The 16,169-nt window shown below is 45.7% G+C and overlaps 1 protein-coding gene across 1 annotated transcript in view; it reads left to right on the top strand.

Annotated features, from left to right (window-relative positions):
• KLHL7 (kelch like family member 7) overlaps positions 1–16,169 on the top strand; it is a gene marked incomplete in the record, with an annotated part of 773,580 nt that overhangs the window by 337,186 nt on the left and 420,225 nt on the right. Inside the window, 2 exon segments of the mRNA XM_069648328.1 lie at positions 3,974–4,149; positions 15,940–16,114. Of these exon segments, the coding sequence (XP_069504429.1) occupies positions 3,974–4,149; positions 15,940–16,114 (351 nt within the window).

Genomic DNA, 16,169 nt, shown 5'->3' with positions numbered 1-16,169 from the left:
TTTTGGGGGACCCCTCAAGTGGATCTCTTCGCCTCCAGTGTCAACCAGAAGTGCGAAAGGTTCTGCTCGCGGGAATTTCTTTCAAGAAGAGCCTTAGGAGACGCGTTAATGGGGGAGTGGTCCTTCCCACTGCTGTATGCATTTCCTCCAGTCCCTGTCATCCCGCAAGTGCTGCGGAGGTTAAAGAGGTTCGGTTCCCGGATGATCCTCATTGCTCCAGCATGGGCCTGGAGGACGTGCTACCCGGACCTTCTCGACTTGTCCATCTGCCCTCCACGTCGTCTTCCCTATCAAGACGATCTGCTCTCACGGGAGGGGTGTCAGGTTCTCCATCCAGAGGTCCGATCCCTCAACCTTCACGCTTGGCTTCTGAAAGGTTGAGGTATAAGGATTGGGACCTCCCTGAAGACGTGATGGAGGTGTTGCTTTTGGCCATACGGCCGGCAACAAAGTCCCTGTACCGTTGCCGTTGGAGAAAGTTCTGCGACTGATGCAGGGTTCAGAATGTGGATCCTTTTTCATGTGACATTCTTGTGGTTCTGTCTTTTTTGCTTTCTTTAGCCCACAAGGGCCTGCAAGTGGGTACCATTAAAGGTTACCTGGCGGCGCTGTCCATATTTGTGTTCTTATTTCAAAATTCCTTTAATTTCTCAGTTTTTGAAAGGGTTCACTAATGTGTTCCCACCGTCACCTTTCCAGGTGCCCGGTTGAGATTTGAACCTTGTTCTAAAGTTCCTAATGGGTGCTCCATTTGAGCCTTTATATTCTTGTCCTTTGAGACTGTTAACCCTTAAAACTGTATTTTTAGTTACGGTCACTTCCGCTCGCAGAGTGAATGAGTTACAGGCACTTTCAGTTAAGCCACCCTTCACTGTTTCATAAGGATAGGGTTGTCCTTGGAGTTCGTCCTTCTATTCTTCCGAAAGTGACGTCGGAATTTAATTTAAGCCTGAAGGTCATTCTTCCGGCATTTTATCCTCCTCCACATCCTGGTAAGGAAGAGGAGAGGCTCCATAGGTTAGATCCTAGGAGAGCTTTAAGTTTCTACATTTCACGCATGTCCCGGGTCAGAGTGGACGATCAGCTCTTTATTGGTTACGCTGGAAGGCGTTTGGGACAAGCTGTTAATAAGCAGACTTTGCCTAGATGGATTATCTTGGCAATTTCTGAATGTTACCGCTTGGCGGGTAAGAACCCTCCGGTAGGCCTACGGGCCCATTCTAGTAGGGGTATGGCTGCCTCAACTGCCCTGCAGAGGGGTGTTCCTATTCGTAACATCTGTGAAGCAGCCACTTGGGCTTCGGTCCATACTTTTGAACGACGCTACTCCCTAGATTCTATCCATGGGCAGGATTTGGCCTTTGGCAAGGTGGTCCTTAACTCTGCAATTTGATTGGGCATTCTAAATTTCTATATTCTAAATTATTTTTCCCTCCTCCATATGTTGGTACTGCTTTGAGAGTCTGTCATAGGTATGGAATACGTCGGAGGACCCAATACCCTCGAAGAACAAGTTACTCTCTTACCTGGTAACGTTCTTTCGATGGGATAGTCCGACGTATTCCATATCGCTCCCTTCTTGCCTACCGCGCTACAGAATTTCTTATGCGATTGTAGCTTACGTTTTTGCAAGGCTTTCTGTGGTCATGCTGGCAGAAGATTGGTGCCACACGTTTTGACGAAAAAACTACAACTGAGGCTACGGGCGTCGTGCGTCCTACTTATAACATCCGGTGACGTCGGCTCGACGTCGGCCCTAGAGGACAGCGTATTGACGTCATCGACACAGGACGCAGAAAGATTTTCCGAAGCAGCACAGCTATGGTGATTACTGTCATAGATATGCAATATGTCGTCGGACCATCCCATCGAAAGAACGTTACCAGGTAAGAGAGTAACTTGTTCGTTCATCTGTTCGTTGTTATGAAAAAGGAGAGTGTGATGCTGCCCCTTTAAGGGCGCACGTACGCGGCAGAGTGAGGTTGCACTCCACTGCGTGCTGTATAAATAAACGGGGCGTTCACGGCCGCATCAGTGCGACTGGGGAGCCCGAACCGAAAGCAGCTGTACTGGTGTGAGTCTGGTCGGGCGGGGAACTCCGCTGGGAACTGGAGCATTGTAAAAATCTGGGGAACAGTAAGCCCCTGGGGAAAAGCCCAATGGCAAAAGGGCCTTGCACTCTGCAGATACAGTAGTGTACTCTGGTAGACAAAGTACTACAGTGCGTAATAATAATCATTTGCACTTGTATAGCACTACGAACCCTCAGGCATCTGAGCGCTGCTTATTTATTACCTATGGTGTGTGATGTCAGAGCGAGCGCTCTACTCGCTGTGCTATATTACTGGCGTAGGTCATGAAATGCAGGATGTCTGAAGTGGCAAGAAGGAGGTATCCAGGAAAGGAAGGCACTGCAGGCAGGATAGGTGAAGGATGGCAGAACAAGCACCAGCATGAAAAGAGCAGCTGCAACAGTTAAGTGGCAACAAAGCCTGAAGACTAGCGAAGGCAGGCAGATGGGAGGAAGGAGGCAGGAAAGATAGCTGCAGGATAACTGGAGCAAGCGGTAGGAGAAAGTAAGGCAGGCAGCGGACTAAGGTAACAATGAGGGATCTTCCGCAGCACTGCAACCCACCCGGCACCGGCAGCAACGCTCCCAAGTAGCTGGGGAAGCAAGGCACCCGGGCGTGATGAAATGTTGAGTTCCGATGCATCCGCTGTTTCGTAGATTGTGGAATAGGCAACAGATGTTAGGATGAGTGCCTGCAAGCGTACGAGGTCATGACCATGGCATAATGGGTACCTCCCAAGTGTCTCATTTGTATGGACTGACCCTCATTTTTCAAAAGGTTACTCTGGGTTTGGGACACTTGAAAAAAGACATTATTGAATCAAACATTTAAACAATAAGTGCTGGTTAGTTGGACCAATATTTAGAGTTTTAGGACACTCATCATAGCCAACAGATTAGGAACTCCGCGTTTTCCAATTTAAAAGAAATGTGCACTGCAATGCCTTAAGCCATTGATTTGCCCTGCACAGTGTATTTAAGTTGGGTAGTATTCTGCTGGATTTAAGCAACAAACGTCTCTATGGTCTCTTCTCCTCGGGCTCCATTGCAAGCCAATCTGTTGACCTTTATTAGACTCCCTTGATGTTTTAGTGTTTCACAAGCGACTGATGACAAATCCAACCTCAGACCGTGGATGTTGGTTCAGTTGCTGTACTCTGGCATTTGAAGGGGGGGCTTTGAAGACCTCATGTTCTATTTTCTTGTTCGGCCCCTGAAGAAGGGTACACCCCATTAATTGAGGCCAAAACACACCCGTGTCGACCGTCTTGAATGTCATGTATTGTACATTGCATCATGTGAGGTCTAAGACCTAGTATCTCATCATAAAGGTTGAGTGCTGTTGATGTGTAGATCTTGCTCAGGCCACAATGTCTTTTTTAAATGAGTACTCGAAGAGGGTAGCCTGTTGGTACAAGGAGGTATCAGAGCCTATCTAGATTGGTAAAATATTAATGAGTGAACAGAGCTGTATTTGGCAAACAGTGAGCGTGAGAATGGAAAGGTTTTCACTTCCTAACCCCAGCACTTTCATGTAATGTGTTTTCTGGTAAAATGTGTATACATTTGTTTTATATTATTTTTAAGAAGTTTGTCAAAATAAAATTGTTGTAATATATATAATTTATTTTTCATAAGTGTATAACCTTGATGCATCTAAAAGCGGGGTTGAATGCAGTTAAAGGGACAGGTAAGAGTAAAAATGAGTACCTTCCACTTGGTGCTTTGTTACGTACTATTGTAATCCCGGTAGAGGGAGGCACTGTTCCGGGCCGCCATCATTTCTTAGTTGTATGGCGAATGCCAGCTTTCCTTCATTTTCTAGATCAAGTCATCTAAATGAAGACATTTCCTCAGGAAAAAGTGAGTGAAATCACAGCTGCCTGCTTTGTTCTATTTTAGGTATTAGCGTATTAGCAGAATGTCTGGATTGTCCCGAGTTGAAGGCTACAGCAGACGACTTTATCCATCAGCACTTTACAGAAGTGTACAAAACTGATGAGTTTCTGCAACTTGATGTTAAACGTGTTACGCAGCTTCTCAACCAAGACACTTTAACAGTGCGTGCAGAAGACCAGGTATGGTGGTGCGGGCGTGGGGCCCATTGATAGTAAAGTGGGAAGAGCAGTGTTATGGCAAAAACCTTGTGGTAAACGTTTATTTGAAAAGGCTCTTGGTAGTGCTACGGCACTTGACTTACATTATTTATGTTTGGCTGTCATTGCACGTCTGTTTAATGATAAAATGCTAACCAACTGGTATATAAAAATTTAATTTAACAATTTTTCTTGCTATTGTTTATGCTAAGCGCCAATTCCGTAAGCATTGCTAATACTACTTATTTAAAGCCATGAAAAATTATTTCAGTGTTGTTTTTTTTAAAGCGAAAGGGTAAAAATAGCCTTTGAATGTTTTATTGGATTATAATGAATTTTGGATGACCGGTTCTTTAAGAACTTGTTGCTTTAACTTTGGCAAATCCTGAAAGCAGTGTGCATAGTTTCATGATCTTGCTGATTATAATTCTTGGGAAGGAAAACCTCGGATTGTTTATGATGAAGCATTCAGTTTTTGTTTTCGAATGGATTGTGTCCTCCAACGTATTCCACATCTTTGACATGTAATGTCCACAGCTGTGCACTTCGGAAACATTTTTGGCAGAGGGCGTCCTGCGTCGATGACGTTGGGTCGATGTCCCTTGAAGGCCTCCGTCCAGGGCGACGTCACCGGATGTTATAAATAGGACGCACGGAGCCCGTAGCCTCAGTTCTGTTTTTTCCACAAACGTGTTTGCTTCGAGAACTCAGCGCGCCTCGTGTGTTTCATCATAGAGATGTCTTCTTCTTCAACCCCTCTGACTCCACGGTCTGGTTTTCAAAAACTTGCCCGGACTGCAAGTCTAAAATGCTGATCACCGACCTGCATTGCATTTGTTTGTGGTGTTTGGAGTCACGACACAGACGACTGTTCAAAATGCCAGTCGCTGACTGCCAAGGCCTTGTGGGAGCATAAGGGGAAGCTTCAGGTAGCTAGGGGTTCTAAGCCCAGTAAGAAATCGAAATCCAAAGGGGTGTCCAACGACGACTCAAGGGGCTCTTGGTCCTAGAGTGGTTCCCGCCATTCTTCTTCCTCGTCGCGGCATTCTCGGAAGCGCCGTCACCGGTCGACTTCCCCGTCGTCCTCGGCGGATGGAGCCGCGAGGAAAGTGGCATGCCCGACGAAGTCCTTGACTTCGGAGGAATGGGCTGCCTTTAAGGAACAGATGTTGGTGATTTTTCAATCGCATAGCACAGTTCCAGTCGTGCCTTCTGATGAAGCCGGCAGGGAACGGTCTCGTACCGCAGCATGCACACCTTCAGGCTCGGGTCCACAACCCGCATCGGGAACTTTGAGGTCCCGTTTGGACAAGGCTTCGGATAGTCGCAAGAGACTTGCTTCCATGTCTCGGTCCTACCCAGCGAGACCGCTGCAACCTGCTAAGGGCTTGAACCTGCATGGACTCAGTCGGCGCCATGTCCGTCCGACTCGGACGTCGATGCGTTTCCTTCTTAACAGCCATCGTGCTGTCGGCACAGTTGTCAACGCTGAAGCCTTCGGCGCTCTCAACGCCGAAGCTGTCGACGCTCTTGGAGTCGAAGTCTTCGGCGCCTACGATGCCTTTGGGGATTTTTGCACAAAATATACCGTTGCAGTTCCCTGATCTGGTGCATCTTCCAAGGAAGGCTACTGTTCAGTCTGTGAAGCCAGTGGTGGACTCCAGGCCCTCTTCTTTCCCCAGGCCAGGTGGTCACCTCGCTCTGGATGACATATATGAGGAGGAAGAAAGGTCTGACTTTGAGGACCCTGTTGAGCATGATGTGGCTCCTGGCATTTCTGGAGACAGTCATTTGGAGGAGTTAAGGCAAACCCTCCATGATGCCAGTGGGTTTGACACTTCTTCGGAAGTGGAATTTGGCAGGCCTGACCCTGGGGCTCATGCAGAGTCGTCATACAGGCGGCTCATGGCTAGGGTCACAGAGTATCTGGGCTGGTCCAGTTGTCCTGAAGATTTTGTGCAAGATGAACTTATGGACGTCTGAGACCAAGGTCTGTCCTCTGACCCAGTGTTACCTTTTCATCTCACTTTACAGAAAAGGGTGGCGGCTGCTTGGCAGTCACCGGAACCTCTTCCGACTGTTAATAAATCATTGACAAGAAGTACTGCCCTTCCGTTAGTGACCCCAGCTACTTATCCACTCACCCCACTCCCGAGAGTTTGGTGGTTGAGACGGCTACCTCGAGGCAGGCGACGTAACCTACCATCCCTCCAGATAGGGAAGACAACGGTTGGGCTCGCAAGGTATTTTCTGCGGGGGGTGGGGTATGGCATTCAAATCAGCCAACTCCACTTGTTCCTTAGCAAGGTTTTCACACACTCTGTGGAACTGTTTCCTTAGTGGCTGAGCATATTCCCGAGGAGGGAGAAAGAGATGGGTTCCTTGCTCTCGTGCAAGATGGCAAGGATGCCATGTGCAAATCCTTTCAGTCGGATACGGCCGACAGTGTTAGCCGGTCCATAGCTGTGATCACGTTTATACGCAGTTTGCATGGTTGAAGTCAGGTTTTGCCCCGGATGTGCAAGCCCGTCTTTTGAGCATGCCCTTTGATGGTACACATTTGTTTGGCAGAAAGGCTGACGAGAGCCTTCTGAGTTTTGCAGACCTCGAAAGCTGCTGCAAAATCTTTAACCTCTGCCTTTTCGTCCTAGGGGACAATACACCAGGGAAACTCTTCGAAGCTTCCAGATCCACTCCTTGTGCAGGAAATCTTGACCCTGCTGGAGAAAGGCACTATAGAAATGGTGCATGTAGCGGAGAGGAACAAGGGTTGGTTTTCCCCTTATTTTTTGATCCCAAAGAAAGGCTGTGGTTTGAGACCCATCCTGGACTTGCGTTGGTTGAAAAAGCTTCTCAGGAAGGACAAGTTCAAGATGGTTACTCTTTCTCAAGTCCTCCAGGCCCTTCAACTTCAGGATTGGTTGGTGTTTCTGGACCTAAAGAATGCTTACTTTCATATGCCGATTCATCCCAAGCACAGAAAGTACCTGAGGTTTGTGGCTGGCGACTCGTACTTTCAGTTTCGGGTCCTGCCATTTGGATTGACCTCTGCCCCCGAGGGTCTTCACCAAGCTAATTGTGGGGGTGGCAGTGTATCTCCAGCGAGCGGGGATTCGCGTCTACCCCAACCTGGAAGACTGGCTGATGCGTGCGCGCACCCCCGAGCAAGCATTGGCTCACCTCGGTCTCACCTGCCGCTCCCTGCACAGGCTGGGCTTCTCCCTCAATTTCAAGTAGTCGCATCTGACACATTCCCAACAGCTCCAGTACATTGGGGCTGTGTTGGACACGTCCTTGGGGGAAGTGCTTGCCTCCCAAGGTGAGGGCTCATCACATTGTGCAGATGGTGGACAAGTTTCAACGTGCCTAGAGTCTCCTGGCTTTCGAATTCTTACGGTTGCTCAGCCTCATGGCATCCTGCATTTTTCTGGTGCCAGAAGCCAGACTGAGGATGAGATCCCTACAATGGGTCCTCAAGATGCAGTGGTCGCAGTTCTCCGCAAGATGTTGCAGCCCGTTCAGATTCCTTTCTCAGTCTCCCAGGATCTTCTGTGGTGGGGCAACGAAGGGAACCTGATGAAGGGGGAGCCGGTTTGGCAACCATGGCCGGAGGTGACCGTCGTGACGGATGCTTCCTTCACAGGATGTGGCGCTCATGCCAACGCCTTGACCGCCAGCGGTTGTTGGTATCCGTCGGAGTCCAAACTCCATATCCACCTGTTAAAGCTGAGGGCCGTCCAGCTAGCCCTGAAAGCTTTTCTGCCGTCTGTGCAGGGGAAGAGTGTCCTGATCATGACAGACAACACAGTGGCCATGCATTACCTCAACAAAAAAAGGGTGGTAGGGTCACTCCTGTTGTGCAGAGAGGCAATGTAGCTCTAGTTCTGGCCCATCCAGCAGGGAAATCGATCTCAGCAGTTCATCTGGCTGGAGACAAAAATGTGGCGGCGGATGCTCTGAGCAGGCAGAGCAGAGTCTCTCACGAGTAGGAGTTGGCTCAGGAAGACCTTCAAGAGATCTTCGCCCTTTGGGGAACCCCGCAAGTGGATCTCTTCGCCACCAGTGCCAACTGGAAGTGCAAGAGATTCTGCTCAAGGGTATTTCCTCCGAGAGGAGCTATGGGAGACGCGTTTCTAGTGGATTGGTCATTCCCACTGCTGTACACGTTTCCTCCAGTCCCCGTCATTCCGCAAGTGTTAGAAGGGTTACGAAGGTTCGGGTCCCACATGATCCTCATTGCTCCAGATTGGGCCAGGAGAGCGTGGTAACCGGACCTTCTCGAAATGTCCATCTGCCCTCCACGCCGTCTTCCCTACAGAGAGGATCTGCTCTCGCAAGAGGGGGGTCAGGTACTCCATCCAGAGGTCCGGTCTCTCAACCTTCACGCTTGGTATCTGAAAGGCTGAGATATAAGGATTGGGACCTCCCGGATGACGTGATGGAGGTGTTGCTGTCGGCCAGAAGGCCAGCAACGAAATGCCTGTACCGTTGCAGTTGGTGTACGTTTTGTGACTGGTGCAGAGGACAAAATGTTGATCCTTTTCAGTTTTCCATTCCTATGGTTTTGTCTTTCTTACAGTAGGTACCATTAAAGGTTTCCTGGCGGCGCTGTCTATATTTAAGTGCTCGTCTGAAGAATGCTCTACTTTAATATTACTTTGATTTCTCAATTTCTTAAGGACTGACTAATGTATTCCCACCGTCCCCTTTCCAGGTGCCGGATTGGGCTTTTAATTTGATTTTGAAATTTCTCACGGGTGCTCCGCTTGAACCTTTGCACTCTTGTCCTTTGAGATTGTTGTCCTTCAAGACCGTGTTCTTGGTTGTGGTTACTTCGGCTCACAGAGTGAGTGAATTGCAGGCACTTTCATCTAAGCCGCCCTTTACTGTGTGTTCCACAAGGACAGGGTTGTACTACGGGTATGTTCTTCCTTTCTACCTAAGGTAGTTTCTTGGCATGTCCAAAAGATCGCATATATCTAAGATTAGAAAAAAGGTTTTTTGCTCCTGGTTATCTTGTCTGCAGAATCCGCAATAAATATTAGTAACACTCTGGTTAGTACGAATTAATTCGTTTATTGTTGGTGTTTTTTCTTGACTGGTTCATTCCATAGATACATGTGTTTAAAGAAACACTATTGTGAACTTAGTGTGCAAGTTTGGTCAGCCGACACGTGTTTCGACCACAAGGGTCTTTCTCAAGGCAAGTAATGATTGCTGTGTGCCCTCAGTGGGGTTCTGTTTTGATTGAGACTGTCCTTAAGGCAGTCCTGGCTCCTATTGGGCCCTGTGTGCTAAGGCTTGTGTCCTAGGCGGTGCTCTGCTGCTTGGCCATTAAACACATGTATCTATGGAATGAACCAGTCAAGAAAAAACACCAACAATAAACGAATTAATTCGTACTAACCAGAGTGTTACTAATATTTATTGCGGATTCTGCAGACAAGATAACCGGGAGCAAAAAACCTTTTTTCCTATCTACCAAACTGGGGCTTAGGCTAAACCCCAAAACCGCTCCTGTGATCTTGCTAAACTCACAACCACAATACAATTGGAGCTTAGCACAGGCAGGTTCCATTCCTAGAGACTAAACACACCTTATTTCGAAGATTAGGTGCCAAAACAACTGGCTGTCTTCCCAAAATAAAATTCATTTAAAAGTTGTATCCCTTGTTCACAAAGCTTTGAATAATGCTGCACCTAGCCATCTCACGGACAGATTCCTAGAGAGAAGTTCCACCCGACCAGCAAGAACCACTAATGTCAATAGCCTTATCATACTGAGACTGAAGTCTACCGATGACTAGTTGCTCACTAGCTGCTCCTAATCCTCACCAAACTTTGCAAAAAAAGTATATGGCCCACTCTGAATTTATTTGCAAGGTTTGGTGAGGTTAGGTCCAAGGGGGGCAAAGTTATAGGGGGGGGTCCCAAAATGTCTTTATTCCTTTAGACTGAATGGGGGAAAAAACTTTGCTCCAGCCTACAGCCCAAACCGCTGGATGGATTTTCACCAAATTTGCAGCAGGAGCAGCGGCTTGGTCCCGAAAGCTTGCTTTTGTAGATTTGGTGAAAAATCATCCAGTAGTTTTTTAAAAAATGACCAAAAAGTAGGTCACAAAAAATTAGTGATATCTGTCTGCTCTGCAGACACACTTCCCTGTTGGCTCCGCGAGTAGGACACCGATTGGTTAATCGCCTTGCGTCATGTCCGCGGACATGCAACGTGTTTGCTGATTGGCTGGTGAAGAGCCTCAGATTTTTGGAAACGCCTGCCATCTTGGTTTCGCGGACGTCTGACGAACATATTAAAAAACGTAACATTGCACTTGTGAAACTTATCAAATAATCTCTGTGGAGGTGAGGGGTGATGAGGATGGGATGGGATGGGATATGGCTGCAAGAAGCAAAAAAAGGGTGGTTTTTGCCACGAAAGTCCACGAACAGTTCGGATGTTTGCGGACAGTCCTGTAAAGTTTGCAAACACCTCAGCATTACAGGGTTGGTGAATGCAGTTCTTCGATGGCTTATACCTTTGGCGCCACTTAATATAACTGCATGAAATTCTGTGCATGTATATTTCTGACTTGATTCCGGATGAGTTTACAAAGTTTGGTGGGATTCTGTCCTGAGGGGGCAAAATTAGAGGGGGGTCCCAAACTAATGTAACAGCTTATGAATGAGGTGCCATTTGACGAATCTACACTTAATTTGGCAATTTGATAATAGATCTAGATATAAATGTTTTTGCAAAGTTTGGAGGGATTTTGTCAAGAGGGGGCAAAATTAGAGGGGGAGTCCCAAAATATTGTAAAGGCTTATAAATGTGGTACCATTTGACAAATCTACACAAAGGTTTGCAAAAAAGATTATAGATCTAGATATAAATGTTTTCGTAAAGTCTGAATGGATTTTGTCAAGTGGGGGCCAGGTTATATGACGACTGTATGTGCATACATTTGACACTTTTGAAAAAATAAAACATGGGGGGATTTCCAGCAAACTTGCGTAAGGAGCATTGGCAAGGACCTACAAGCATGGTTTTAGAAATGTGCCAGTGTTTTATTTTTTGACAAGTGTCATAATGTAGCTATAAAAAATAGCGGTATACCTTTAGTATTTATGGGGTAGCCTGTGGCCATGGGCAGTGGCCAGATTGTCTGGGACATGGAATAAGGTCATGATCCGGACAATCTGGCTACTGGCCATGACCACAAGGGACAACACATAGGATTAAAGTGGCCATGTCCACCTGGGACTGGCTTTGTGGTAAAGTTATTCAAAATTAGGATAGATTTGAAAGGGAAGAAAAATGTGTTTGTGGTAACATGGTCATAGGGTTCTCTTTTTGCCTTCTGCAGGCTGCCATGGAAAGCGAAGAGGGGTCCTGTATGGAACCCCCGCCTTCCCTTTCCATGGTGGCCATCTTGGAAAAGGATTTTCCTCCCTACACCGGGACGCCTGATAATGGCCTTCATCCCCCATTTCATGGGCTGGAATGGGGGATAATGGTCCAGAGACCTCGTTATCCACCCTCACTTTGCTTTGGTTGATAACTTGGGCTGCTGGGCCGGTATCCAATGTTCCAGTCCCTGGAACGGAGAATGAATGCCACAGTATTCCCATTAGCATAAAACAAAATGTAAATGGAATGTTGGAAAATCTTATTGAGTCTATGTACTTTACTGAGAAATATAAAGTAGATTGAGTCGATAAGTTTTTTCTTTAGTTATATTTTTTAACTGTGAAAGGTGCTTCCTAAAGGAACACTTATTTTGTTTTTGGATGAATTTCCTTTTTTGGCAGGAGAGGTTAGAACGAAAGTAGGGAGGGAAATGGGGGAAGAGGCACCAAACACTAATATAGAGGGGCAGGTGGACAGGGGAAAATGTTGCGTGTTATTTCTAAGGTAGGGGCAGTGTTTCTCATGCTACTTGATTATAGCAGTGGTGGTATCTCTTGTGGGGGGATGGCATTAGCTGATTCTAATTTAAGAAAAATAGCAGTTTTGCAAAAAGTATGTACTGCGTACTTGATTGTCACTGGATGAGTAGGAATAGGTGTTGGAGCTGTGCAAGGGAAATTTTGAAGTTGAAAGTTCCTAGATCAGTAGAAAATGCAGTTTCCGAACTGTCCGCGAAGCTCAGATGTTATCATGAAGCGCATACGGGTTCTCGGACACGTCATCATGCCACGCGCCAGCATATTGTCATGTGGCACTCTCCGTCTGCAATGAAGTCAGATGTTCGTAGACATTATGGTTAAGTTGGACTCATAAAAACCTATGAAATTCAATGAAAAAACTTTGTTAAAGGGACGTTTACGGTTCCAAGTAAAACCGAAAACACCCTGAAATTCGCCAGTTATGGTAAACTAAGCAACCATAACTCGCGCCACCAGCGTGCACTGCTAAGACTAACACCCAGGACATGAGGCTAGGGAAGTGAGACTGCTACCCAATAGTCCACTTAGCTGTGGTAAAAAGCAGGACAACCTTATATGGAGAGAGACTGCTCATGGGAATAAGGACTCTCATCCTGTGAAAGACCTCCCTAAGCCCTTTTTACCAGAAGCCATGTCCCCATTGACTCCTCCTCCTCTCTCCCAACCAGAAATTACTACTTTGTTATTGTGAAGTCTCTACTATCTCACCTGTAAGAACAGATCTGACTGAGACAAAGAACCAAAGAAACATACAGAAGCACAGTAGAAGGGATTACCAAAGTACTGTGGCAAGGTGGCCACCAGGAGGCTTGAAGATAACAAACAGTGAAGCTACGCTGGAGCGGTCCCAGTACTATACAGCGAAGACCATAGGAAGACTAGAGGTGTTGAGGAGCAGGAAGAGCAGCAAGGGAAGCTGGCGTCCGTCCTGCAGGGCTGGGGAAATTCAAACCTGCACTGCCCAAAGCGTTGAGAGACAGTGGGTCTCAGAAGAAGCTGAACAGAATGATGTGAGCCGGATTGAACCAGAATCGCTGTAGAAGCAGGAAGAATCCAGTGTTGACATGGGGTCTCTGAGGTGGAACAGGAGGTCCCTAAAACACTCAGACCAGCTCCAGCAACAGCTATGTGGAGCTGCACATACCAAAGACGAGGAAAACGGGAATACACGCGAGAGCATGCAGAACCAACAGTGTTTTGAGACCTGCGGAAGAACCAGTGGCCCGCTGCAGTGAAGATCCAAGTAACGGGAGTTACGGGAAAGCTGGGTGGGGTCGAGGGAGCCCAAAGAGTCAAGTATTCCTTGGGAGTGATCTCCCTCAGCACAGTAGTAATACCTAGAGAATGAGGAATCTGGTATCCCTTGGGAGTACCCCCTCGTCCTGGTGAATTCCAAGGAAACGAGTCAAGAACATCATGGGGGTAGTCTCCCGAATTACACGAGTCTGCAAAGTGAAGAGTGGGTCAGGAGTGAACTCTCTCGTCACAGGGGAACCGCTACACCTGGGAAAGCTACCAAAAGGATCAAGAACTGTCGGGGAGCAATCCCCCAAAAGTCAAGATATAGCAAGTCCTGACAAGAGCCAGCACTAAGAAGAAGAGTTCATAAAGACTTAACTCTGTTTGCAAATCCTTTGGATGAAGTAAAGAGATGTCTAAAGAACTGTACAAAGCACTATCCAGGAACAGTCTTCAAAACCCTTCCAGATAGACCAGTAGAAGAGTCATTCTCCTGGTCTGAGTATTTGGTAAATCAGACCCTATTGCAAGAGACTGCTGTTCAGTCAGTTTAAGACTGGATTGTTTCACCAGGAGAAGTGAGCCATTCTTCCGGTGGCTTTGATAAGAAGTTAATTGATCCCTTTTTGGTTTATTAGTGGTAGGGATAGATTAGTTGGTTTGGACAGAGGGCGGTATATTGGTTTTTGACTTAAATCTTGACAAGCACCTAAGTTATTCTGTCTTGAGTTGGGGGAAGACCCCTCTAGAAATAGGGAGAGGCAGGTTATTTTCTTTATTTGAATAAAAGTCTATAGTCGTATACCTTTTGACTTTGTTGCATACAATATTGTATCCAATTCTATTGTTATTGTACAAATCAACGTTTGACTAAATAATATTGATGATCCAACATTGTAACTTATTCATATATATGTATTGCAACCTGAGTGCTTTCATGTGTTTCTTGCAAATGTAAGTGCCGACATGTGTTTCGACGCTAGGTCTTTTTCAAAGCATGCAGTATATTTAATCTAACATATTCGACATGAAAGGCAGGTGAGGAAAAAGAAAACCATGGGAGAAAAGGGGGTGGGGCTTATCTCAATTAAAATATGTACAGTAGTAAGGATTAGTAAAACTAGACTAGTAAGAATTAGATCTTGTTCTTACCATATATAGTCACTTGGTCGACTAATCTTGAATATGCCTCATGGCATCAAATATTTGCTATATCTCTTGATATTTCATAATTCTGTTAGGATTAACATTTGTTACTGTGATGTGGTTCAACATACATTGGTTGTTAAAATGATAGCACATTCAATTGGGCAGGATTTTGTAACTCAGTGAATGTTGTTAATAAACAGTCTATTGAGGAGAAACATTCGATATATAGTATTGCTTGTCCTAGGATTCATTTGCATAAAATACAGGTTTTCTAATTTGCTCAAATTATTGTCGAACGGTTTAGGATTAGTGAAAATCCACTGGAATAGCCATGTTAGAAATTCAAAACATTTTGTAGATGGAAATATGTAAGTCACTTTTTGGTCCTTTAGGAAACATTACTCTGATACTAAAGCAATAGATTTACTTAGTATTTTGATGCCCATCATTACTCTTTCTTCTCTGGCCCACAAACTCACAATTCAACTGACGAGCTGAGACTTCACCAGAGCACTGATGATGTCTGAGATGTTACACTTGCATTGAGAAGCTATACCATGAAACTGTGTAAAGTAAGTGGACTGTCAGACTGAAAACCCTTCCGCCAGCGCCTTGCTGGAGGAGAATGTCTGCCTTCCTTTGTTGGGCCTTTGGGTCACATGCAAAAAAGGGGATTCGTTCTGTTTTTTGGTTAGTGCAGTTCTGCATTGGGAAAATGAGTGCAGGGAGGGGGAGATTCTATCATTAAAACAAAAGATTTCATTCAAAGAAAAAAAAATCCTTCAAGGATTTAAGCACATACTTCTCTTTATGCAAAGTAGGAAATCTAAGTTCTAAGCACAGTAGAAGCCCACATTCTGTACTTCTCCTTTCTTTTCACAGCGTTCAGCTCCCTAGCCAGTCAACAAGCATGGAATTGAGGCTCTACCAATCTATAAAGGATGCATTCCAAATTGCCATTTGTTAAGTGTAAATAATTGACTATGCTCAATGAGACTTGGCCAAGCTTTATAACTGGAAGCCCTAGATACGGCTACCCTTTTTTTACTCCAATGGACTATTTCTGGCATTAGAGCCTTTACCTGCTGTATTGTGTGCTAGGTGACCTTTGCCCTTGATAGAGGTCCTCTCGTTTGGCAGAGGACCACTAAATTAGATGATGGTCATCCTACCACACAATGGAGCCTCCTGGTGAGGCTGTAACACTTAAATAAGCTATCTCGGCTGTATCCTTCTCTGCAAGGGGTTATGTTTAAATATCTATCTGATTCCTCTGTAGGTTTATCGATCACTAAAGTAAATAAACCTACTTCCTTGAGTATTTTGTTTTTACTAGTTTGTGGTTATTTTGTTTCAAGGTATAGTTTTCACACACTAGCTAAAAAAGGAGAAAATGTACGTTGACCATTTTCATGTTTTTGCTTTTTCCTTTTTACATAGGTTTATGATGCAGCAGTTCGATGGTTAAAATATGATGAGCCCAACCGTCAGCTGTTCATGGTTGACATTCTCGCCAAAGTCAGGTTTCCTTTGATCTCCAAGAATTTCCTGAGTAAAACTGTGCAAGCTGAGCCTCTCATTCAAGATAACCCTGAATGCCTGAAAATGGTGATCAGTAAGTAGATTTAAGCTGGTGATGAGGTTTACCTTTGTAACCTGAACAGTAATTG

This window comes from Ambystoma mexicanum, chromosome 2q, assembly GCF_040938575.1.
Source record: "Ambystoma mexicanum isolate Mex_15411 chromosome 2q, UKY_AmexF1_1, whole genome shotgun sequence".
NCBI lineage: Eukaryota > Metazoa > Chordata > Amphibia > Caudata > Ambystomatidae > Ambystoma > Ambystoma mexicanum.
The sequence above is the reverse complement of the archived record's forward strand: the minus strand, read 5'-3'. Positions and strand labels throughout refer to the sequence as shown.